The 26,163-nt window shown below is 43.4% G+C and overlaps 1 protein-coding gene across 1 annotated transcript in view; it reads right to left on the bottom strand.

Moving 5' to 3' along the window:
* The window catches only part of plcb1l (phospholipase C beta 1-like), a 158,234-nt gene that overhangs the window by 36,379 nt on the left and 95,692 nt on the right, over positions 1-26,163 (bottom strand). Inside the window, exons 9-16 of the mRNA XM_076273344.1 lie at positions 24,462-24,628; positions 11,664-11,810; positions 9,913-10,070; positions 7,894-7,976; positions 6,856-6,940; positions 3,363-3,537; positions 965-1,069; positions 215-282 (exon numbers count right to left, since the gene is read on the bottom strand). Coding sequence (XP_076129459.1) covers positions 215-282; positions 965-1,069; positions 3,363-3,537; positions 6,856-6,940; positions 7,894-7,976; positions 9,913-10,070; positions 11,664-11,810; positions 24,462-24,628 — 988 coding nt within the window. The remainder of the gene's footprint in view (positions 1-214; positions 283-964; positions 1,070-3,362; positions 3,538-6,855; positions 6,941-7,893; positions 7,977-9,912; positions 10,071-11,663; positions 11,811-24,461; positions 24,629-26,163) is intronic.

Genomic DNA, 26,163 nt, shown 5'->3' with positions numbered 1-26,163 from the left:
GTCCCATGGACTCCACTAGGGACCATCCTAACTTGTACTAGGTAGGAAACACCACTAGAGGGCGCTTTTGCACCAGTCCTCCATCTCCATTTGATGCAGTGGCTCTGTAAACCACTTTGTGCAAAGACTAACTGCATGGGAAAGTGAGAGACAGAGAGACAAGGAAAAAGAGGAAGAAAGAAGAGGAGAAAGGGAAGAAATGAGAGAACTGTACCTCATCCACTGACTTTTTTCCTTCTTCGTCATCATCCTCCTCTTCCTCGCTGTCTACCTCCACCTCACCTGTTACACACATAATCAAAACAATATATATTTATAATGGTGAGTGTTTCAATAAGCAAATAAGCACTCACAGGACAATACTGACCTGACACTGACAAAGTTATGTATAGAAGTGTACAAATGGTTGTGATGTAACGTGAAATAAAAGCACATCTCACAGGGAGAATGGAATTATGACTGCTAGACAGGTGATATTCCAGCTGTGCTTAAAGCTGCAGTTGGCCAGATTTTTTTGATCATATTCACTGAAACCGACCCTATGCTCCGACAGAAGAACATTAATCAGCCGGATTTAGAAAAAAAAACGCACTTCTACCTCCACCTAGAGCCTGTTATTTGTTTTGCAAAAATCCACAGCTTCCGGTTCTTCTGGTCCAATCAGAGCAGGGCTGTGTGAGATCTGACTGTCAATCACAGTCTGGTGCAGTCTGGTGCAGTCTGGTGCGCACTGACGAGCACGAACTCGATGAGAGGGTACTGGGTGGTAGTGGGGAAGGGGCATGAGAGTAGTAAACATTCAAAATTTTGGCTAAGTCCCCTCAATCTGCCAGACTTGCCAACTGCAGCTTTAAGCAATCCCCAGTAATGGACATTTTAAATTCCTCCTCAAAACTATTTTAGATCTATATCACAGGTTTACGGTCATGGTGAATTGTGTGTGTGTGTGTGTGAGCATATGTACCGATAAACTTCCTCCTTTGTGAGCCTCCCTCACTTCCCTCAGGTGGGGACTGCTGTGTGGGGTCCCGCTCTCGCTCCCGCTCACCCGGCTCATGGTGCGTCGACCCTGCGAGGACAACAACATCAGTCCAGGGGCTAAAGGCTAAATTGTGCAACCCACTTCCAGTGAATTATGCTAAGCTAGGCTAATGGTGTCAAATTGGGTTACTGCACGCACAGAGAAAAGAAGGGTATGTATCCTCCTATGTAACTCTGGGTTAGACGGCAAATATATTTTCCAAAAAGTTGGCGTGTTCCTTCTTTACCATTCATACAATTATTCACTTGGTATGCTTAGCTAAAATGATTGACAAATGAAGAACAACAATCACATTCAAGCTATTGACAGATCTATCTGTTGAGGGTACGGACAGCACAGATTAATGATCAATCTACTTTAACAAAGTGCTGAAGACAGAGGATATGAAAAAGTACAGAAAAAGTGTTTGGTATATTAGTGATGAAATTGAGTTTAGAATAGAAGATTACAAGTGTAAAAGAAACATAGGCACATATTACAAATCAAATGTACGGACACGTGGACTTGAAGCAAGGTATCGTAATTTCCCAACTACTAGCCACGGTTTATACATTGATTTTACAAAATTTCTTTAGCTATGAGGTTAATACACAGGGGCAGTTAATATGGTATTAATATGGTTTAGTTTTTTTTAACTTGCATAAAACACTGTCCTGCGGCTTACACAATGCAGCTAATACACAGGAAGTTACTGTATACACAAACCCGTATACAAAGCAGTGTCCACAGACCCAGTGCTCTTGCCATACATTGAGAAACTGTACCAGGCGAAACTCAAACCATAGCTGTCGCCAGCTAGTCATTGTTCTTGTCACAGGCATGTTGCCTGCTTTGGCTGGAGGTTCAAAGTTTCCCAGCAGCCTTAGCACTCTATCTTTCTCCTAGCAAGTGCAATAAACGTACTGGACACACTGCAGATTTGGGCCAAGATTTTTAGTACACATGTAATACGAAATGCTTGTTATAGCTTTCTACAAAAGTGCTTATTTTTTCCCCAACTTTTGTGGCCGTTACTTACACTGTATTTCAGGGTGTAAAGAGACTATAACAAGTTACCGCACTGTTAACATATTTTTGTTAAATATTTTGGCACACATTCTTTTCACTGTAACTGTTAATTTTTTTAATTTATCGTGATGTACACTTTTGCCATTAATTGGAAATCCACATGTAATGACCATTAATGACCAGTAGATGGCGTTGTGGCACTTCCCAACATTTGAGACTGACTGAAATGATGCTTCCAGGAGTGACCATCGGTAAATGGCAGCAGTATCGACCACACTGCCAGTTATCATTCAGCAACTCACAGCTCTGTGCACTAATGTCTACTGCAGCACACATGAAAACAATCAGACCCACAGGAGAGAGGGAGGAATGGTGAGAGAGAGAGAGAGGGAGGGAGGAAGAGAATCAATACAAGGGAAAGATAAACCACCGAAATTGACTGAAGACACACAGGGAGAAGAAAATATTACAAAAAGATGCACTAAAAGATTAGTGCACTCAATATAACCCCGTCAAGTCATCTTGCTGCTTTGACTGAGTTATTGCTGTGTCTTATCTGTTGATTGTGCTAATATCTTTTTTTAAAGTGTGTTGAGTGTAATGTTACCCTCACTCATGGAACAAATTAAACCTCTTTCCCTCTGCGGTCCTTCAGTGATGGCACGAGTTCCCCATCTCTGATCTACTGAACCCCAATCAGTTTTACAGGAACACCTGGAGACAGAAATCTTTTGGGTTCTGTTCAAAACTGGTAGAAATGTGGGGCTGGTTCTCTAGACAGCTCTAACGTTCAAAGAACTCTGAATGGAACCAGTTCAAGAACCTGTTCTCTCTTGGTTGAAGGTGTAAATGTTGGGGAGGAGGTGCAGCAGTATGGAGGAGGTGTAACTGTAGGGGAGGAGGTGTAGGTAGGAGGTTAAGTGTGGTTTCTTAGAGATGGAATGCTGAACGTGTCGCTGCAGGAGAGAAGGATTATGTGTGTACGGTAAGAGGAAGAGGAGGTGTAACCCATGAGGAGGTGCAACTTTGCTGAGTCAAGAAGGTTCACACATGCTGGAGGTGTCACTGTAGGGGAGGACGTGAATGTGTGCAATGCATGAAGAGTGGTGATGGAGGTGTGACAGTAAGGAGATGTGATGGTGAGGAGGTGTAATCATGAGGAGGTGTGACATTAAAGAGATTGGACGTTGAGGTTGTGTGCAGTAAGGAGGTGTGACAGTAAGGAGATATAATCATGAGGAGGTGTGACGGTAAGGAGGTGTAATCATGAGGAGGTGTGATGGTAAGGAGATATAATCATGAGGAGGTGTACCTGCACTGGGTGAGGAAGGCTCACACATGCTGGAGGTGTCACTGTAGGGATTAGACGTCTGCTCTGTGAGCTTCTTCTTGGTGCTGCCATCGGCCTTGTGGGATTTCTTCTTGTTCTTGATCAGGATCTTGCCCAGCAGGTCCATGGGGCTGGGCAAAGCCACACCAGGCTCCAGCTGCAACATGTCATAAACATGCTTATTAACAGATTTGAACAGCTGGTGTAATACACATGCTTATTAGACATTATTATCAGCCAGGGCATGTTGTAAATATGCTTATTAACTATTTATAACAGTCAGTGCATGTTATACACATTAAGCATTTTGGAGAAGTTGGGGAGAAGTTCTACTTAACTGCTGGAACAGGTTATAAAAACGCTTACAAAACATCAATAACAGGAGGAAGCAGAGGATATGCTGTGTTAGCATGTGTTTGCAAAGTTGAACACGCAAATGTCGAGCAAATGTTGAACATGTCATAATGTCATAATGATGAGCTACAGTTGGGATAGGAATAAACTTGCAAGAAGAGTACCGGTAAGCATATTAATACATCTGGAAATGAATACGGATATTAAAAATATCTTTCCTATCTTTCCCACCTTTCCTAATACCACTGTAGGAAGTTTGTCAGAGATGAATTTGCATTTAACCTTCTGAGTTTATTTTGCAAGCATTAATCAAATTTATTTTACAACCTTTACTGCCTTTCGGTCATTACAGCCGTGGCAACCCCAACCCCATTCCCACTGGTGTCATCTTGCTTAATTAGAGGCAGATCAACCATAGCAAGCTGTACATTCTGTACAAGCTGATCACATTTTAGCTGTTGGTTTTCATACTACAAACAGCCTAAAGTGAACGGAAGGTCCACTGGTAATTTGCTCATATTCACACTCACTAGAACACACTACACCCATTACTCACACTGTGATCTGAGTGTTAAACTCACTGGAACACACTACACCCATACTGACACTGTGTAACACTCACTGGAACACACTACACCCATACTCACACTGTGATCTGAGTGTTACACTCCAATCCCCTTACTGACTCGCTCATTCCATTCCATTCATTTCTGAACTCGTATCCACACAAATGTAAACACAATCATCGAAACTGCTTTTCAATTAAAATTTCATTATTATCTCATACCGTTTTAATTCAGACCAAGCGATTTAATATCTATTCACATATTCCCTGAAATACTGGCAATTCAATGGCCTATATACTGTAGCCAGCAGTGTCTGTGCTACATCAAAAGCCTCACTAATGTTCAGTCGCACGTTTCATTTATATTTCATTTCCACGCTCAAATCTGCGGAGCGGCTGAAGACTAACTGAGGTTTCTCTCCACTGGTGTTCTTGATAAATCCTTGCATGGAGAGAGAGGGAGAGAGAGAGAAAGAGAGAGAGAGAGAGAGAAAGAGAGAGAGAGAGAGACCTTTGAAGTTGAACTCGACTTCCTCCTCCTCCCCACCTTCTTCATCCTCCTCTCCCTCCCTCTCTCCTCCCAAACCCATGTCAGAATGACATTAACATCCCAGAGGCACGAGGAGTGCTATCGCAATCACTCAAAAAATTTAAGTTCCAAAACTGCTGCTTGAGTCCTGCCGACCGACTAAAAATAGGACGTTTGAAAAGCGCAAGATGTCTAAATGCCTTTGTGTTTCTTCTGTGATTAAATATGAGAGAGACTGAAAGACTTGAAATTAGAGGGAGAAAGGGAGAGAGGGAGATTGGTAGGTAAAGAGAGAAATTGAGAAAGGGAGAGAGGGAGAGAGGTAGGTAAAGAGAGGTATGGAGAAAGGGAGAGAGGTAGGTAAAGAGAGGTATGGAGAAAGGGAGAGAGGGAGGTAAAGAGAGGTATGGAGAAAGGGAGAGAGGTAGGTAAAGAGAGGAAAAGAGAGTTAAATAGGGAGAGAAAGAGAGGTTTGCCGTTATCTTTCGTCCAAGATCTTTCCACTCAGTGTTGTTTGCCTGGAGCAGTAATTGTGTTTGTACCATTGTGTTTGTACCTTTTCGTATCATTGGGGGCCAAGCAGTGAAGCTGTGTTTCTACTTTGTCTTCTTCTTATTGTTATTATTACTATACAACTGTCTTCTGCCATTGGGACAACAGCCCATAGAACCATCTGGTAAAAAGTTATGAAATTTGGCACACTGATTTTTCTCAACTTACAGTATGTGTCAATAATCAAGCTCTAACTCCACCAACAGGTTAAAATAGACATGGGTTTATGCACAAACTTTTGATTGGTATGCCCAATTTTCAAAAATGAGGTACCATTGGAATCCTTGGATCCAGTCAAGTTCAACACACTTCCCACCATATTGGATTTGATCAAAAACCCGAAAATGTTTTTACATGCCAGCCACCACAGACACACAAAAATTCTCACACACTCACATTCCAAAACACACACAAACACAAACACAAACACACACACACACACACACACACACACACACATACACACACCCTAGACCCCACAGACACCGCAGAAAGCAGTCCATCGAAACACATGAACGGTAGAGATAAGCAAAAGACAAAGAGGTAGAGAGAGAAGGAGGGGAAAAAAAGGAATGAGAAAAAAGAGCAAAAGAGAGAGAGAAAGAGGTGTAGAGAACAGTAATAGAGAAGGACTAAAGGGGCCAGGACTGTTAGTGTATGTGTGTGATTGTGTTTGTCAAATGTGTGTGTGTGTGTGTGGTGGTGTATGTGTGTGTGTGTGTGTGTGTGTGTGGGGGGGGGGGTGTTACACAACGAACACTGAAAGGGGGGGGGTTACACAAGCACAATGCAGGCTTTTAACTGGTAGTTAGGGCAACTGAAACAAATTGAGAAAGAGAGAGCGAGAGACAGATAAACAAAGAGAGAAAGGGTGACAGGGTTTATGTGTGAGTGTGTGTATTTGTGTTTATGTGTGCAGCGTCTGTGGTGTATGAGTATGCGTGAGTGTGTGTAGAAAGAATGCGTGTGTGCGCGCTTGCTTGTGCTTGTGTGTGTGAGTGTGTGTGTGTGCGTGTGTGTGTGTGTACAGTATGTGTGTGTGAGTGTGTGTGTGTGTGTGTGTGTGTGTGTGTGTGTGTGTGTGTGTGTGTGTGTGTGTGTGTGTGTGTGTGTGTGTGTGTGTTGTGTGCACAGTGGATAGTTGTGGTGAGATAAGGCCTGAGTAACTGGCCAAGCACTGAGAGAGCTGGAATTCATTTCACTTTAACCCACGGTGAGAAGTGACTGCACCACAGCTCAGATAAGACGTACCGAGACAGCAAAAGGTGGAAAATAAGGCTGCAAGTGTGTGTGTGTGTGTGTGTGTGTGTAATGTATGTGTGTTTAGGGTGTATGTGAGGTGTGTGTGTGTGTGTGTGTGTGTGTGTGTGTGTGTGTGTCTGTGTGTGTGTGTGTGTGTGTGTCTGTGTGTGTGTGTGTGTGTGTGTGTGTGTGTGTGTGTGTGTGTGTGTGTGTGTGTGTTTAAATGGCCTCACCGGGTATTTCTCAAGTGGATCTATGAGCAGTGCTTCTCCGAATATTGACCGGCAGTACTCTGCCATCTTCGCTTGCTGCTTCGGGCTGTCCGATAAGAACACATACACACACACACACACACACACACACACACACACACACACACACACACACACACACACACCAACAGAGTCAAATATACTCAATTACTTTTCCTTGAATTGATTATTTTCCCTTTCTCATTAAGTTTCATATTATCTGCCAAACAGAACTGCATTAATCAATATGACACAGATAGGCAAAGTAGGCCAGTCTAATGATATGCTCCACAAACTTCAGTAAAATGACTGGCGTCCTGGGAGATCAGAAACATCTCATTACACAAAAACAGCATCCCCCATCTTCACTAAATAACTGATATCAAAATGTAATTAAAATATTAAAAACATGATTTATATGAACACCAGGAAATGGGGGCCAGTTTCAATAAGGAGAGGACTACATTAACCAGCGACACTTTCATCATGTAAATTTCATATTTTTAGGTCTGTAGACACAATGACTATCAACGAGCCTACAGGCTATTCATCTAAGACTCCTGACTTCAGTCAGCGATTGCGCAGGAAGCTGTGTTTGTTTGTGTTTATGTTTATATTTAAATTTATTAGCAGACACTTTTGTCCAAAACAGCATACATTATATTTTAACCAAGGCCCGAACAAAATACACCAGAGAGGTAGGTCACCCCTCCCTTCAGTATTCACAGAGAAATCACACAGTTTTGTTTTGGGCAGCCGTGGCCTACTGGTTAGGGCTTCGGGCTTGAAGCAAGGCACCTAACCCCTCACTGCTCCCCGAGCGCCGCTGTAGGAAGGTTGTAGGAAGGTGCTCCGGGTTAGTGTGTGCTTCACCTCACTGTGTGTTCACTGTGTGCTCTGTGTGTTCACTAATTCACTAATTTGAGTTGGGGGAACTAGTGTGTGTGCTTCACCTCACTGTGTGTTCACTGTGTGCTCTGTGTGTTCACTAATTCACTCATTTGAGTTGGGGGAACTTACGAGTCCACATGGTTCTCAAAGGACAGGATGACAGGGAATGGCGAAGTCTTAAATGCACTTTCTGCAATGGCCTCTATGACTTCCTGAGAGAGAGTGAGAGAGAGAGAGAGAGAGAGAGAGAGAATTGAAAAGATGAGATAGCTGCAGAGATAAAGAGTTTTTTTTTTGGCCTTTTCAAAAACCTCTATTTAACAAGCAATAGCAATCAAGTCCATCCGTACTACCAGTTCCAAACGGGTCCAGCTTCGCCCTGAGCCATTAATGGATGGAATTGCCTCCCCCACACCGCAAAACAGAATAAAAGCCCAATCATCGCTGCGGGCACTAAATTGTAATGAGTAGTTTAAGTCGACAAATTCAGAGCCTTTTACTGCCCCCTCCTCCCTTCCCAATAGAGACTCTCTCAATCTGCCATCATACTGACCCCCCCATGAGAGTGACGAGGGGGAGTTGGGACAGCTGTAATGGACTTGGGGATCTCATTAGGGAATCAATTTCAGGCCCTTAACAGTGTGATCAAAGTTTGCTGAAGCTGAGTGCAAGTCCATCCACCAGTCATTTGACCCGCTGATGGAGCGCAAATGAACTCCTCGCGTTAAAGATTCAACTCCATTATCGCACTATTACGATATTATGTCGACTTTCCGCTTGTCTTACTGTCTCACATATGCACACACAAAAATATACAGACACACCCACGCACAAACACATGCACAGACACACACAGACACACACATACAGACACTCTCACAGACAACCCACCTACATGACTCCAGCACCTCTCCTCTGCCTCTCATCTGTCCATCTGTGCTCTCTCTCCTCTACATATTCTCTTCTGCCACACACTCATCTATCCCCCTCATTTGCCAAACACTCATTCATCCCCCTCTCTTGGGGGCAGCCGTGGCCTACTGGTTAGCACTTCAGACCTGTAACCGGAGGGTTGCCGGTTCGAACCCCGACCAGTAGGCACGGCTGAAGCAAGGCCCTTGAGCAAGGCACCTAACCCCTCACTGCTCCCCGAGCGCCGCTGTTGATGCAGGCAGCTCACTGCGCCGGGATTAGTGTGTGCTTCATCTCATTGTGTGTACACTGTGTGCTGAGTGTGTTTCACTAATTCACGGATTGGGATAAAAGCAGAGACCAAATTTCCCTCACGGGATCAAAAGAGTATATATACTTAATACTTATACTCTTCTTTTCTGCCAAACACTCATTCATCCCACTCTCTTCTCTTTTGCCAAACATTCATTCATCCCCCTCTCTTCTCATCTTCCATACACTCATCTATTCCTCTCCCTTCTCATCTGCCTCACACTCATCTATCCCCCTCTCTTTCCCTCTCTAATCCCTTTACATATCTCTCTCCCTCTTCTTCTCTCTTTCAGATACAACTTCCATCCCACCATCTTTCCGCTTCCCTGCTTCATTTACTTGATTTTTTAATGTTATTGTACACTAAAGTTGCTTGATTTGGAGCAAAGATTCTAGAGCGGAGTTCTGTTCTAAAATCTTTGATTTGGAGTTGACTTTGGGATGGAGATGGAGAGATAGAGGTAAAGAGAAGGAAAGAGGCAAGAAGGAAGAGCTGAACTTGAGCAAAGATAGCGATGTGAACCGAAGAGGATGGAGAGAAAATAGAAAGATGCAAAATAGAGGTGTAGAGAAGGAAGGAAAGAGGTAAGAAGAAAGAGTTGAATGTAACCAGAAGATAATGGAGAGAGAATGAAAAGATGCAAAATAGAATGTAACCAGAAGATAATGGAGAGAGGATAGAAAGATGCAAAATAGAGGTGTAGAGAAGGAAGGAAAGAGGTAAGAAGGAAGAGCTGAATTTGAGCAAAGATAGCGATGTGAACAAAAGAGGATGGGGTGAGGATAGAGAGAAGAGATGGAGAGCAAAGAGAGGAGGATGACTATGGGATGGAGAGAAGAGGAGAAGAGAGAAGGAGGGAGGTGAAGAAAAGAGGAAGATGGCTGAAGATGGCTGAAGAGGGAGATGGCTGAAGATGGCGGTACCTTGAAGGAGATATCTGTTGTCATGGTGAATCCATGCGTGATGATCGGCTCCTCCTCAGCGGTGCGACCCTTCCAGCAGTCCAGCTCCACACAGCGACACCCTGACAGCAACACCTGACGATACATCTCCACTGAGGAGTTTCCTGCCAGCTGACCCGCTACACACACACACACACACACACACACACACACACACATACACACAAATAAAACACAGCCATTAGTTTTTTGTCATTAATTATCAGGTTAACATTCCAACAGTCATCAACACGATGGATTAATTAGGTGTTAATGTGAGTAACACTGCTTAGAGTTGAAACACACACACATACAGTACACACTTGCTTGGAGTTGAAACACACATACACACAAAGCCATACACAGATACCTCATGAAAAAGGCCCTGGAGGAGAGTGTGATGAAAGCCAATAACAGAGCCCGCAGTGTCCACAAGGAAACCAATTATACTCCCATTAGAATCACAATAGCACACTGCCACACATCAAGTGAACCGCGCCCAGCCAATGCTCAGATTGTTTTCACATACACACACAAAGAGGCAGAGAGAGAGAGAGAAACAGAGAGAGAATGAGATGCACACACACATACACACACACACACACAAATTCACACACACATTGCCCCATCATCTCTGCTTGTGGCTGCCTCGCCCCAAAATGAGTGTCATTCCATAGCGGATACCCGAGACACGCATTAGTCTAACAGCATCCTCTCATCCCACAGATTAGTTTCCGGAACAATCTACATTGTCACAGCCGTGCTGGCTCGGTGCGATGGCACAAATCGATTGGAAATGGGTGAACAATTCCATTTCCTGTGATGATGTAAGCTCAGGGGGAATGAGAATGGTCTTTGTTCTCTTTGTTTTGTGTTTTTGTTGTTTTTTTGTTTTGTTTTGGATAAAGTCGTTTTTAGAGAGGCTGGTTTTAATTGGCTTTAGTCACCCTTCTCTTTATGATTTATGCTAGACCAAAGACATCTGTAGTGCTCTATGGTTCACACACACACACACACACAAACACACACACACACACACACACACACACACACACACACACATATTTGAATGCTTGTATCTGGATCTTAAAGAGAAACTATGCAGTATTGGCAATTTTTTCGCTGTTTTTCTCGGTTTTTGCTTCTTTCCGCTGGCTCGGCCCGCCGGCCCAAAGTTGCAAGGGTGTTTTTTCCGCTCACAGGCGCTAGGGGGAAACGAGACGGCCACCTTTTAACCCGAAAAAGAGTCATTTAACCATTCCAATGACTCCAAAGCTGTCAAGTTAAGGTAAATTAAGCTAAAAAACCTGCATATTAAGCTAATAAACTGCATAGTTCACCTTTAACAGAGGGGAAGAATTGTTAAAACAAGTGTCTGTGTACAAGTTAAACGAACATTCTATTTGAACAATATATTGTTAACCATAGTTAAATTCTTACTATTTACATCTATGATGGTGCTGAGAGAATCACAGAGAGAGATATTGTTGGTGTTTTCGTCATTGAACCAGTCCATTCGTACAACATGGTGTTTGTATACAGTATTTGTACTGTTTCCTCCTGCACATCTTGCTTTGTGGCAAGTCCACCAGTCTATCAGGCCTGCCTATGTGAAGCCCTTTATATGCATTGTGGGTTATGGCTGGATAGGTACACACACACACACACACACACACACACACACACACACACACACACACACACACACACACAAACACACCTGTATGACTGACCTGTGAGGTAGGTGTTGTGGGAGGAGTTGATGAAGTAGTGGGAGAGGGGGAGCGTCATGTCTTCACTCAGATCCAGCTTCTCTGGAGGGATGATGCTGTTCTCCTCCCCGCTCAGGTAGCGCGTGAACCCTTCAACTGATATCTGACCTGTGACCAGCAAGAAGAATGTCAGTCTCTTACACACACACACACACACACACACACAGATACACACACAAATAAACATGTGCTGATGCCCAGACATTCAGTGTTGGTGATGGTCAATTCCTCCAAAGACATCTGTCTTGTGACCAGCAATGAGAAGGTAACTCTCGGATACACACCAACATTCATTCATATGCACACCGACATGCACACAAACACTATGCACACGCTCTCTAGCACCCTTTCTCTCACATACAACTTTCTACTCCATCAGCTATTCTCATTTTCCTCGTTTGCAAGCCAACATCTTTAAAACTCTCTCTCCCAAACTCTCCCTCTCTACATCCCCTTCTCAGTCTCTCTCTCTCTCTCCCACCACCCCTCTCCTTTTCTCTCTCTCCATCCCTCACTCATTCCCTCTTATCAGTGCCCAGACACACCAGTGTCCAGGTGACTACTGTAGCAGGTCAGTCATTCAGAGAGGAGAGCACTTAACGACAAACTGCACATAACATGCCTCCTCCTCTGATACAAAATATCTGGAAAATACATAACAGAGAGACTCGCATAAAAATTTAACCCCCCCCCCCCCCCCCCCCACACACACACACACTTGAATCATAAATTTACTTCATCACATTTCCAAAACCATATGCCTATTCCTTATTTCTCATTGTTTAATTCAATAGTATAACATCAACTTCATCAACTGTGGTCATGGAGCTTGTTGAAGTGTGTCCAGTGACACGGCGTGAGCATCTTGCTGGGCCAGCTCAGGACTGCGGGAGCAGATGGTGCTGCTTCATGACAGATCTTCAGAAACACCAGCTTCAATTAAACTCCCCAAAAAGAGCTCAGACAACAAACAGGGAGACGAGGGCTGGAGACGGAACTGACGAAGCACGGCTTCTGCTCCAGGGGCTTTGGAAACAGCTGTGTGTGTGTGTGTGTGTGTGTGTGTGTGTGTGTGTGTGTGTGTGTGTGTGTGTGTGTGTGTGTGTGTGTGTGTGTGTGTGTGTGTGTGTCTGATGGGCCTGACAGTTTGCTAGGGGAACACAAACATGAACGGCCCTGACAGAGAACAGCTGTTTGGCAGGATACTAACACATAAGGTACAGAACAAAGCAGGCTCAGAGACTACTTTCTCCCTCCCTCTCTCTCTCTCTCTCTCTCTCTCTCTCTCTCTCTCTCTCTCACACACACACACACACACACAAAAAATGTGCACACAGATAAACACACAATAAATGCACACACACATACACACACACACAGACACACACACACACACACACACACACCAGAGGCGATTGCTCTAAGACTACAGGGGAAGCTCAGCCTCCTCTAAAATATCACGGAAAATCGCATCAAATAACACTATTACATTAGCTTCTAGCCTACTATTCCAACTAGAACATGCTGAAAACATGTTCATCTTCATGGCTAGTTTGTTCAGCAATAAGGTTTTGTCGGTTATTTAGCGTGATTTCGCACCCGTAATACATTGCTGTGACGACACGATCCATCAAAAAACCCATAGACGCTCGGCTTCACTGCACTACAGAGTGGGCTGATCTCACTGCAGAAAAGCTACACGTTTATTGGACAAGCGCCACAAAATCGTCATTTCCAGGGAAGCCCGGCGTCTCTGGGAGTAAATGGGACAGTGGGATGGCCTGGACGCCGAGCTTCTGTATGATGATTGGAGGAACCATCATAGAGGCTGGACTCTTTTTGATTGACAGCATATGTCGCGATCTGGCAGGAAGTGGTTCAAGATCAAGGGATGCGTTAACATTAGCAAAGCCCGTCTACGGAGAGCCTCCCCACTCTCTATTAATCCCATACAAACCGAATTTGGCTGCAGTTCACCAGAGTTCACCTAGATGGCGATCGCGGGCGAGTCCAAAATACATGGGGTCCTATGGAGCTACATGGCTACATTTATTGTTTTCACCTATTTAACAACTGAAACCCTCAGATTTTATTTTATTTTTCACAAAATGGATATGGATTATCAATCAAAAGTGAAATAATCCGGGAGTCATGTCCTTTCATTTTCTTACAGGTTGGGTCTTTGTTGCCCATAACACACTAGCATTGATGCTATGCTATGCTATGATCATGCTAATGAATGATGTCATTGACACGTTTGAAAGGCTTTTTAGAACAATTAAGTGACTTTAAAAAATATAATACTCAACCAAGTGTATTGTCTTTGCCTCCCCTTTCGAATACAATATTCAAATTACTTGAAAAAAAATTATATCCCGAGAAAAGTGGATTTTGAGGGGAACAGCTCCATAGACCTCCATTCATTCTGGACTCGCCCGCGAGCGCCCCTAGATGCAGTAACACACCGGAAGAGTTCCGAGAGTGAAGGTTCTCCCCTTATTAGACATTCTCTGACGTTAGTGTTGACAGGTGAAGCAAGAGGCAAGGCAAGTTGCAGCTCAAATTCTCATAATGTGGGAGCAATACAGTCGGTTTCTATTTGTCTTTGTAAATAGCATACTGTAAATAAAACCGTAATGTGGAGTTACAGAGTTTGTGACTTGCTTTTGTTTCTGTTGTGTATTTAGGCTAAGTTAGGTAGTGCGCTATATAACGGTGTAGGCTACATGATGCCATGCCAACTATAGCCTACTGTTTGGCCTATTCTGGGTTTTGGGATAATTTTTGCCCTCAAAGAACAATATAGCACCTTAATAATATTAATTTAATAATTGACCAGTGTTAGGAAATAGTCTAGTGCTTTAGAGTAGACACAACACAAAACACTTACACATCCCATGTGCCAGGGGGCAGTGTGTTGGCATGCACCTGTGTTTGCTGTGAGAGAAGATAAGCAGATGCATGGGGGCTTGCTCGCTCTCTGACACAACACCAACGTCGACCGACGCGAGAGGACGCTTGTGGGGCTCCATCGCTGAAGCGCGTAGTTTAAATCCATACCGACCATCATCCAGTAGAGGCTGTTTTCACAGCTTCCGTGAACTAACCTACCACTGTTTGTGCTGGCCGCCATCGGGCTAAGACAGGGCCGGCCCCGACAGGTAAGCCTCACGCTGTTTTCTCCCTGGCTGCATACACCACTAGACTCATACTTATACCATTTTTCACGTCAATACACTACACCTTAGTAGTCATCCCTAGACAGATACTTAGCTATTTAGGTTGAGTAGGGACGTGTGAAGTTCCGGGTGCGGTAAGGACGGCTTTTGTAAGGTTTATAGAAGCTGTCTTTACACCAGTTTTATCAGAGCTTCCCCTGTTCCAAAGAGCAGCAATCGCCACTGACACACACACACACACACACACACACACACACACATTCACAGAATCATAGTCACAGAATCATAGTCCATGGGCAATTACAGGATGAGAGTTGCAGTGTGGGAGGGATGAACAGTGGAAGTGTCCGTTCACCTGATGAAGATGATAAGTGAATCTGTGTCAAACCCTGAACATCACACACATACACTCACACTTATGGACACACAACTTCTGTGCACCCCCATGTCTAGTTTGAGCATATTCTTCAACAGGTGTTCCAAACACACTTGCACTCACACTGAGACAACACACACATATTCACAGACACACATATTTACTCACACACATACACACACACACACACACACACACACACCTTCCTGTGCTCCCGTGTCTCTGCCCAGCTGAGGGTAATTACTGCAGTCGGTTGTGCCCTCTGTAGGCTTGCTGGGGCTAATTAATGTGTGTGTGTGTGTGTGTGTGTGTGTGTGTGTGTGTGTGTGTGTGTGTGTGTGTGTGTGTGTCTATGTGTGTGAATGCCAGCTCCCTGGTGAGGACGCCAAGGGCACCTTTCATCACAGCGATAGGAGAGGGCACCGCCATCACCCCATACCCACAGAGAGCGATAGAGAAAGACACCATCACCCGACACCCAGACGGAGAAAGAGAGAGAGAGAGAGAGAGGGAGAGAGAGAGAGGGGGAGAGAAAGAGAAATAGCATTGCCATCACCTGAGGCCCAGGCACAGAAAAAGAGAGCAAGAGAGACAGACAGACAGATGGACTTGGGATTGGGGATAAGTCAACAGTCACTGTAAATGAGCACAGGACAAGACAGGACAATTTATACATCACACACACACCCACACACACACACCCACACACACACACACACACACACACACACTGAGGAGGAGTTTAGGATAAGTATGGAGTTTGGGGAAAGACAAATTTGAGACAACACAGATGAATATGGAATGATAATAATCAGGATTAGAGGGCCCAACACTGAAGAGCTTAGGATGATGAGAAGAGGAGGAGAAGAGGAGGAGTTTAGGATGATGAGAAGAGGAGAAGAGGATGATGAGAAGAGGGGGAGAAGAGGAGGAAGAGAAGAGGAGGAGAAGAGGATGATGAGAAGAGGAGGAGAAGAGGATGATGAGAGGAGGAGAAGAAGAGGATGATGAGAAGAGGAGGAGAGGATGATGAGAAGAGGAGAAGAGGATGATGAGAAGAGGAGGAGAAGAGGATGATGAGAAGAGGAGGAGAAGAGGAGGAGAAGAGGATGATGAGAGGAGGAGAAGAAGAGGATGATGAGAAGAGGAGAAGTTTAGGATGATGAGAAGAGGAGGAGAGGATGATGAGAAGAGGAGGAGAAGAGGATGATGAGAAGAGGAGGAGAGGATGATGAGAAGAGGAGGAGAAGAGGATGATGAGAAGAGGAAGAGTTTAGGATGATGAGAAGAGGAGGAGAAGAGGATGATGAGAAGAGGAGGAGAAGAGGATGATGAGAAGAGGGGGAGAAGAGGAGGAAGAGAAGAGGAGGAGAAGAGGATGATGAGAAGAGGAGGAGAAGAGGATGATGAGAGGAGGAGAAGAAGAGGATGATGAGAAGAGGAGGAGAGGATGATGAGAAGAGGAGAAGAGGATGATGAGAAGAGGAGGAGAAGAGGATGATGAGAAGAGGAGGAGAAGAGGAGGAGAAGAGGATGATGAGAGGAGGAGAAGAAGAGGATGATGAGAAGAGGAGAAGTTTAGGATGATGAGAAGAGGAGGAGAGGATGATGAGAAGAGGAGGAGAAGAGGATGATGAGAAGAGGAGGAGAGGATGATGAGAAGAGGAGGAGAAGAGGATGATGAGAAGAGGAGGAGAAGAGGATGATGAGAAGAGGAGGAGAAGAGGATGATGAGAAGAGGAAGAGTTTAGGATGATGAGAAGAGGAGGAGAAGAGGATGATGAGAGGACGAGTTTAGGATGATGAGAAGAGGAGGAGAAGAGGACGAGTTTAGGATAATGAGAAGAACGACACCAAGAGTGATAACTATAACGATAACTATAAAAAAATCTTGTTCTCGTTAATATGAATGACGATATTCACACATAAACTATAACGTTAACGACATGGGGTCACTTTCAGAGCGATTTTGAGAACGATAAAAAGCTAACAGCCAATCAGAATTCATCACATTTTAGCCATCACATTCATTAACACAAGGAGAGACTTTGATTATTGTTGGTCAGTGAGGACGCTTTTAGCGTTATGGTTATAATTGTGCAGTGATGAGGACATCTGTGCCTTAAAAGCATCTCTATGAACGGTGTTAAGAGCTGGGTTGGACATGCGTGAGTGAGTGTTCACACACACACACACACACACACACACACACACACACAATGACCTTACTTATAAACATACAGATGCTGAAACTTCACATTCTACTCATCTGACTCATCTTTCTAGATGTTGGCTTCCTCAAGTCCTCTCAAAGACAAACAAGCACACACACACACACTCTCACATACACACACACAAACACACACTCACTCATACACACACACACACACACACACACACACACACACACACACACACACACACACGCACGCACGCACACACACGCACACATATACACACACTGTCTGATTATGTGGAGGAGTGTGAAAAAGAGAGATGGAGGGAGAGAGTGACAGAGCTGAGAAATGGTGGAGGTGTTGGTGAGAGACAGACAGGTGGAGGAAGAAAGAGGAAAAACATTTAGAGACGTAATGAGAGTGGAACCAGAAAGATGGATGGATGGATGTGATCAGAGGGAGTGATGATTATAACTATGTGTGAGTGTGTGTGTGTGTGTGTGTGTGTGTGTGAGAGAGAGAGTGTCTGTGTGTGTGTGTGTGTGTGTGAGAGATAGAGGGGGGAGAGAAGAGAGAGAGAGAAATGGTCAGAGAGGAACAGGATGAAAGGAAAATGGAAAAAGGTTGACCATGGAAAGAGGCAGAGCGAGAGATAAAGGGAGCTGGTAGAATGAGAAAAGGAAAATGGATAGATACAGGAGAATGGAAAAGAAGAGAGAAAAGGAAAATGGATAGATACAGGAGAATGGAAAAGAAGAGAGAAAAGGAAAAAGGATAGATACAGGAGAATGGAAAAGAAGAGAGAAAAGGAAAATGGATAGATACAGGAGAATGGAAAAGAAGAGAGAAAAGGAAAAAGGATAGATACAGGAGAATGGAAAAGAAGAGAGAAAAGGAAAATGGATAGATACAGGAGAATGGAAAAGAAGAGAGAAAAGGAAAATGGATAGATACAGGAGAATGGAAAAGAAGAGAGAAAAGGAAAAAGGATAGATACAGGAGAATGGAAAAGAAGAGAGAAAAGGAAAATGGATAGATACAGGAGAATGGAAAAGAAGAGAGAAAAGGAAAATGGATAGATACAGGAGAATGGAAAAGAAGAGAGAAAAGGAAAATGGATAGATACAGGAGAATGGAAAAGAAGAGAGAAAAGGAAAAAGAGAGGGCGAGGGCCAGGGAGTTTTTCCACTAAATAATGCAGTGTGAGCTGGACATACTGGAAAAACAAGGGCCACTGGGCCATTTACTGTCTAAAACACACACACAGACACACACACACACACACACACACACACACACACACACACACACACACACACACACACACACACATACACAAACACACATTCTGAAACACACACACACACACGTGCAAAACACACACACACACACACACACACACACACACACACACACATTCTGAAACAAACACACACGCACACACACATGCAAAAAACACACACACACACACACACACATACACAAAAACACAAACACACACATGCGCTTAGACACACGTACGTGCACACACACACACACACACACACACACACACACACACACACACACACACACACACACACACACAGAATTTTGCCAGTTGTTTCAATCTTATCTTGAATCGGCCTGCCAATCATAACCTAGTAATAGTTAGTTTGTGAATATGCCCCAGGCTGGTCAATATTACCAACGTGAACGCATAGCCTAGATCTTTGTATGGGCTGGCACTTGGGGCCCTAACGTGACAGTCTAAAATGCATGGTCACTGGCGAAAAGCTTATTTCAGTTTAGCGGGATGTCCAGTCCACATTGGGAGTGTTTTCGTTATCATACGTCGGGCGGATGGCGCAACAAGGCGTTCCTAGGTTTTTTTAATCAGTCATGGGTGTGTTTTGGGCACATCATTTGTTACAGTTTTTTACAACTGTTTACACACGTTTTCAAAACTCTGTGTCTATTTTTCAAAACTCCACACACAAAACCAACAATTGCTCACACAAAATGCAAAACACCTCAAATCTCCAGCAAAATGACACACAACATTCAAAATGTCATAAACACATATATTGTCATAATATGACATTTTGGATACATTATGTACACACTGTTGCTCAAAACCTAATGCTCTTCTGTCTTTCATAGGCTTTATGTATTTCCATACAAGAGTGAAAGTTACGGTATCTACAGAGAGAAGTTGAAATACACAGTAAAAATGCAAGACATTTTTAAACCAAAAATAGTGATTTTTCTCATAATTTGCTGTTGTGAATACAGTATTTTACAGCCAACAAGAACAAAGCAAAGCAAAATACAATGACCACCAGATGTACATGGAGTTCTGAAAAAGCTGATTTTGCCTAAGACGGAAATGACACACAATGTGTGTGTGTGTGTGTGTGTGTGTGTGTGTCTGTGTGTGTGTCTGTATGTGTGTGTGTGTTTGGTGTGTGTGTGTGGGGGGTTGTGTATGTATTCAAAGGTCTATAGAAAAAGTTATTGAGCTAATGGTAACAAACAAAAGTATAGTAAAAAAGACAAGTTTTACTGTACATAAAGTCAACTTTTTGTAGAACATTCCTTTCAAATTATCTGCATTGGTTCTGAACATTTCAACCGGAAATCCTCTAGGGCCAGATTGAAAGGGTCCATACCTACATATAGAGTATGTCTATTCATAGGCCTATACTAAGGCAATGATTGGATGGTGTTCCGTAAAGTAATGAGTGTTTACACATGTGAAGAGAGAGAGTGAAGCACCGGTGATTTAGTGTGGCATTTTGATGGGTTGTGTTTGAAAAACGAAATCAAGTTCCTTCCTGTTAGATTTTTGTGGGTTAAGTAGAAAATTGTGTGTGGTGTTTTGCAAAATGTGTTTTAGTAAATTGAAAACTGAGTCAAACATTGAGAATTAGTGTATGGTTTTGCAGATTTGGTGTGGGGTTATGATATTTGGAAGACATGTTTAGAAAATTGTGTGACAAGAAAAGATTTAGTGTGTAAGCAGTTGAAAAAAAGTGTAACATAATTTTAAACCAATGAGAATGACATCTGTAATCCGTAATTTTAAACAGCTCGTCGGTATTTTCATAGTCAGTGGAATCTGGAAGGAAGGAATCTGCTTGCACGCCAGAGACGTATGGAACAGTTATTCCACTAAACCATGCTTTACTAAAACCTAGTATAGTATAGCCTACACGCATTTGCACTCGTCTATTATTTGAACTCATTGGCAAAGTGAAACTTCACCGTGGTCTCAGTCAATGACAAAACAGTAAATACACAGTTCATTACTAATGACTGACAATGGGTTACCCTTGAAAACATAGCCTTGGAAAAAGCAACACTTACCCCAATACTGTTCAACTGACTGAATAAAAAACATTTATCCTGCAGAGGAGCTGCTTACATTTCGTGACAGTGCGTCTTCAGCTGTGCTTCATATTTGCTTCTCCGTCATTACCAATTTGCAAACGATGGTGAATAATTTCGTAAAATCTTTATTCAAATTATGTTTCCCATTGTAATCGTGTAATTTGTAATGTTTTGCATGGATGTGTGCCGGTGTGCGTTTGTGGATGAGAAAAGCATGGTGCGTTGTGCACCCGCCCATCACTGTTGATAATGCGCTCTCAAGATAACATATAAACAACTTGCCATGGACTTCTGACCAGGTTTCTCTTGGTCAGTGGCTTAATGCATTTTAGGTAGTGTACGATATCGATTTTTAGACACCGCGCCAGATCCCTCCTCAGGTCGTTAGTTGCCACACCCCTCGGCGCATTGCTCAAAAAAAAGAGACGTGCAAAATAAGAATTTAAATGTTGCGCCAAGAAAATAACCCGTTTTCCGCCATGCGCCAGGGCCCTTGGTCAGTTTATCACAGAAGGCTACGCCCTCACAGGTTATAGACATAGACTCAGGTCATAATCTGTAGGATTAGCACTCTTCTTCAATCTGTATCCAAGAACACAACATCAGGATATTTTTTCACAGTAATGGCACAGTGATGCTTTCTCTGCTCTGCTCTCTGTTTTTCAGTGTATATCTTTCTTTTTCTCCCTCCATCTGGCCTCTTCTGTCTATCCCCACCCCCTCTCTCCTTACTCATCTCTCTCTCTCTCCCTCTCCCTCTCTCCATCACTCTCTTTCTGTCTCTCCTATCTCGCCTCTCTCTGCCCCCCCCCCCACTCTCTATCCCTGAAGGATGGATGGTCAGGAGGAATCCTCCCTCTAACAGATGGGAGAAGACCCTCTGGCAAACTAATGTCACCATTCTGTACAGGTGTCGAAAATCACTACATGTCAGATGTGTGTGTGTGTGTGTGTGTGTGTGTGTGTGTGTGTGTGTGTGTGTGTGTGTGTGTGTGTGCGTTTGTCTGTCTGTCTGTACTGTGTGCAGATGTACATGCATGTATTATAGGTGTGTATCTGTGTATATATATTTGTGTGTGTGTGTGTGTGTGTGTGTGTGTGTGTGTGTGTGTGTGTGTGTGTGTGTGTGTGACGGCACAGTGTGTGTGCAAAAATGTGCGTGAGTGTGAGTGTGTGTGTGTGTGTGTGTGTGCGTGTGTGCGTGTGTGTGTGTGTGTGTGTGTATGTGTGTGTGCATGTGCATGTGCGTGTCTGTGTGTGATTGCTGTCCTTCTCTAGTGCCCCTGTGACAGCCCTGGCCACATTACTGAGAGACACCCTTAGGGACTCTGCACACGCAAGGCCCTCATACCTGTTACCATGGCAACATCACTGCCATACACGGGGTCCTCAAAGGGATATGCCAACATTCACACATACACGTGTGTGTGTGTGTGCCCGCATGCACAAACATTAACATGACCCCAATGGATGATAAAGTGGGGTGGAGCGAGGTGTTTGCATCTTGTGGTACAATTTTTTTTTAATTTAATATCTTAATTACTAGATATTAACAGACTCCATTTTAATCATATGCATATTATTGGATGAGCTCAAGGACAATAAGATAAGGTAATAAAAGGAGTAGAGTAAAGTAGAGTAGAGTAGAGTAGAGTAGAGTAGAGTAGAGAGGAGTAGAGTAGAGAGGAGTAGAGTAGGGAGGAGTAGAGGAGAGAAGAGTAGAGAGGAGTAGAGTAGAGTAGAGAGGAGTAAAGTAGAGAAGAGAGGAGTAGAGTAGTAGAGTAGAGTAGAGTAGAGTAGAGTAGAGTGGAGTCGAGAGGAGTAGAGTAGAGTAGAGAGGAGTAGAGTAGAGGAGAGAGGAGTAGAGGAGAGTAGAGTAGAGAGGAGTAGAGTAGAGTAGAGAGGAGAGAGGTGTAGAGTAGAGTAGAGAGGAGTAGAGTAGAGTAGAGTAAAGTAGAGTAGAGTAGAGTAGAGTAGAGTAGAGTAGAGTAAAGTAGAGAGCTCAGTGTGTGTGTAGCAGAGGAGGCTCCTTCATTGAGGAAAGGGAGGAACACCCTCCCAAAAATTTCAGAGAAAAATAAAAAATATATAAAGTGAATTACTAATCTGATAAATTACTGTTAATATTACTATTTTTAACACTTTGAATGAACAAAATCGTTCCCCTAGGTCAAAATGCCAACAGCACCCCCTATCGCAATTGAAAATTACTGTATGGAGGAGCTTCCTCCTCAAGCCCCTCATTGAAGTCCATTATAAACGGCTCTGACCCCAGCGGCTCGTGAATCACGTCGTTTTCAATGGCCAAGGGAGGAAGCTCCTCCGTACAGTAATTTTCAATTGCGATAGGGGGTGCTGTTTTTAGCGGCAACGGTGCAAGAACGTTATCTGCAGTCATACAGCTAAGAATCTTGTGTTGAACGGAAAGCTTGTTTTTTGCTCGTGAAATAAACAGTACAATGGAATCAGAGGACAATATCCATCTTTTATACTTTCAAATACAGTGCGAAGGTTAGGATCAAAGCAGGAAGACCAGTTCCAAAAATTCCTATTCCAAAAAAAGATGGTAAGGCTAGTGTAGGCTGCTGAATGCTACATAGTATGACAAATGGCTAACTGGTAACGTTAGCACAGAAAACAATCAGCTATAGCCTAGAGCTGCTGGCCTGTCACAAACGTGGACAGTTCATTTGGTGATAGGAGGCTAAAACATTTTTGGATAGTTATGCGTTGCTATAATCATCCAAGTTATGCCTTAACTAAACAATTGTTAAATAATGTTCTTGTTGTTAATATGTTATTGTTACTAACTGTATCTTTCTATGGTAACATTGTTAATGAATGTTTCAGACCATGATGCATTCCTGTAATGACGTCTTCAGTAACATTTGCCTTTTGAGTATAAATTCTCACCTAGCTTACAACCTGTCTTTAAATTATAGCGATTTGGCTTTAAAAACAATAGCATGTTACAAATAACCACATTTAAGGTCTATTTTTTAATGGTAAATAGTTACATGGTTTTATAAAACAAGTGTCTATTTTTAGTGTTAAAGACTTTTCTGCAAATGTATTACATTGAGCAAAACCTCCAGACTTTTCATAATTTTGCACATCTGGAAAACTGTATTTCATAACTAGACCTACATATCTTCCCTGACTTCTCAGACCTAAATTTACATTTATTTACATTTACATTTATTAATTTAGCACTATTATCCAAAGTGACTTATTGCACAACATTGCCAGTTAAAATGCTACATAGTACTGCTGCTATAAATGTGCCGGGGTAGGTGGCCTACATCTATTCACATATTGCCACTAACACCAATCAAGCGGACATTCCTTCCTCCGTTATTTTTTTAACCACCGGCCGCCACTGGTGTGTAGGGTAGAGTAGAGAGCTCAGTGTGTGTATAGGTTCAATGATGTACTGTAGGCAACAAGGTGAGCAGCAGAAACCACTGTGGGTGTGTGTGTGTTGGTAGTTTACATGCCCAATCAACCAGATGTAGGGCAGTGAGCAGGTAAAAGCAGCTCTGTGTGTGTGTGTGTGTGTGTGTGTGTGTGTGTATGTGTGTGTGTGTGTGCATGCATTAGTAGGTTAAATGGTGCAGAGCACCTCTCTGTATGGATGATTGACAGGTGAACTGACCTCTCTGGGTGAGCATGGTGCTGGGCTCGTACTTGTCCACCAATGCCTGCACCTGCTCGGCCTTGAGGGGCGGGTAGAGGATCTCGTTTAGCCGCGGGTCTCGCTGGCGATTGTTGATGAAATCGGTCAGCTGCTCCAACGTTAGGTAGGGCCGGCTCTTCGCCCCGCTGGAGGTCAGAGAAAAAACAAACGAGTGAAAACATACTTTATGATACATTGTAAGAGAAAACAAAGAGTGTGAAAAAAAATGAGTGCATGGTCCATTGTAAGTAGGGGTGTAAAGGTACACGTATTCGTACCAAACCCTTTTAGGTACGGGACTTTAGGTTCAATACAGATATGTACTAAATGTACCAAATGCAGTCTTTAACAGTAATCAACAGTAGTTTTTTTGTGCTTGTGGACCATGTTTCAAATTTCAAATGTCAATTTAGTCAATTAAAATAAAAAAACATTTGACACCTTTTCAAAATACTAATCCCATTAAGTACCGTTACGTCCCTAATTGACCTGTCGCTAAGCCCCGCCCCCCATTGTTACCGTGTGAAAACTCGGACAAACAAACCAGACTTGATTAAAAATACATTGTGGACAATTGCAGCTGACAGTATATGAAAGCAGGCTTTGAGGACGTTTTGGTCGATAAAAGGATTTACTTTCCTCCAGAAGCTATCAAAAGGGACTTAATTATGCTATGGATGGGTGTATTCAAAACTTTAGAATACATACAAAGTGACAAGCAGTTGTGGAGAGTAGCCGTGCAAATCCCACTGACGTTAATGCTAGCTAGCTAGCTAGTGGAAGATTGATACTAAGATATGTTAGGTTACGTTAATATTTGATGTAGTAAGAATATAGTAGTTGGTTAATGAGCATTTTCATCTTGGGATTTAACAGGGAACCTGTGCCCACGTTGTTGGCTTAGTTGCCTACATTACGTCAAGCTGTTGCAAATGCGAGAGACGTCCTGTAGGCTACTTTTGATGAAAATATACCCCGTTTTCAAGCCTCTCAGGGTACCGGCTATCAGTATTACACGTCCCCAATGCAAAACGTTTGACCATGGTTATCCGTTGGGGTTTTTTGAGTTAATAAACTCCATAAATATAGCCTGACAAGCCAGACCCATATTAAAATGTAGGGTCTGGGCACTCACCGTTCGCAGTGCTCAGTCCGAGGGGCGGGATAATCAGTTGTCTTTCAAATTCCCTCTGCACGCAATAGGACAGCGGCAACGCTATGAGTCCCATGCATTTCCCACCAGCGGAGCTAGTTGGCTAGTTAAAACGTTTGCCAACTTAATAAAAGCTTAACTCGTGTCACACTGTTCGCCAACAGCAACATCCATCTTATTTGTTTTCAAGTAGCAGGGAATTCAAACCAAACCGTTGCAACTCTGCCATCAATCATTATGTTAAGCCCACCTAACGACTCTATACACGATTTCATTGGCCTGATTAAGTTTCGATTTCTGGAGCTCACAAGCCAACGGAGAGTTGCTAGACTAGCCCTGGCAGCAAATGTAATTTGCTGCCGCTAGGGGCGCGTCTAGATTTCTAGGCTACCATAAATAACCATTCATTTGTCATTTTATGCCTGCCCCCTGTTGTTTCCTATGGAGTTGTCCGAGCTGATGTCCGAGTCCCGTTGAGGCTGGACTGTCATTGGCTCATCAGCGTTCTAAGGGTGGCGCTTAGCGACA

The sequence above is a fragment of the Alosa pseudoharengus genome, unplaced genomic scaffold (genome assembly GCF_046254945.1).
Source record: "Alosa pseudoharengus isolate Yale_2024_CS ecotype anadromous, Long Island Sound unplaced genomic scaffold, YU_APseudo_1.1 YU_APseudo_1.1_scf_7, whole genome shotgun sequence".
Lineage (NCBI taxonomy): Eukaryota > Metazoa > Chordata > Actinopteri > Clupeiformes > Clupeidae > Alosa > Alosa pseudoharengus.
The sequence above is the reverse complement of the archived record's forward strand: the minus strand, read 5'-3'. Positions and strand labels throughout refer to the sequence as shown.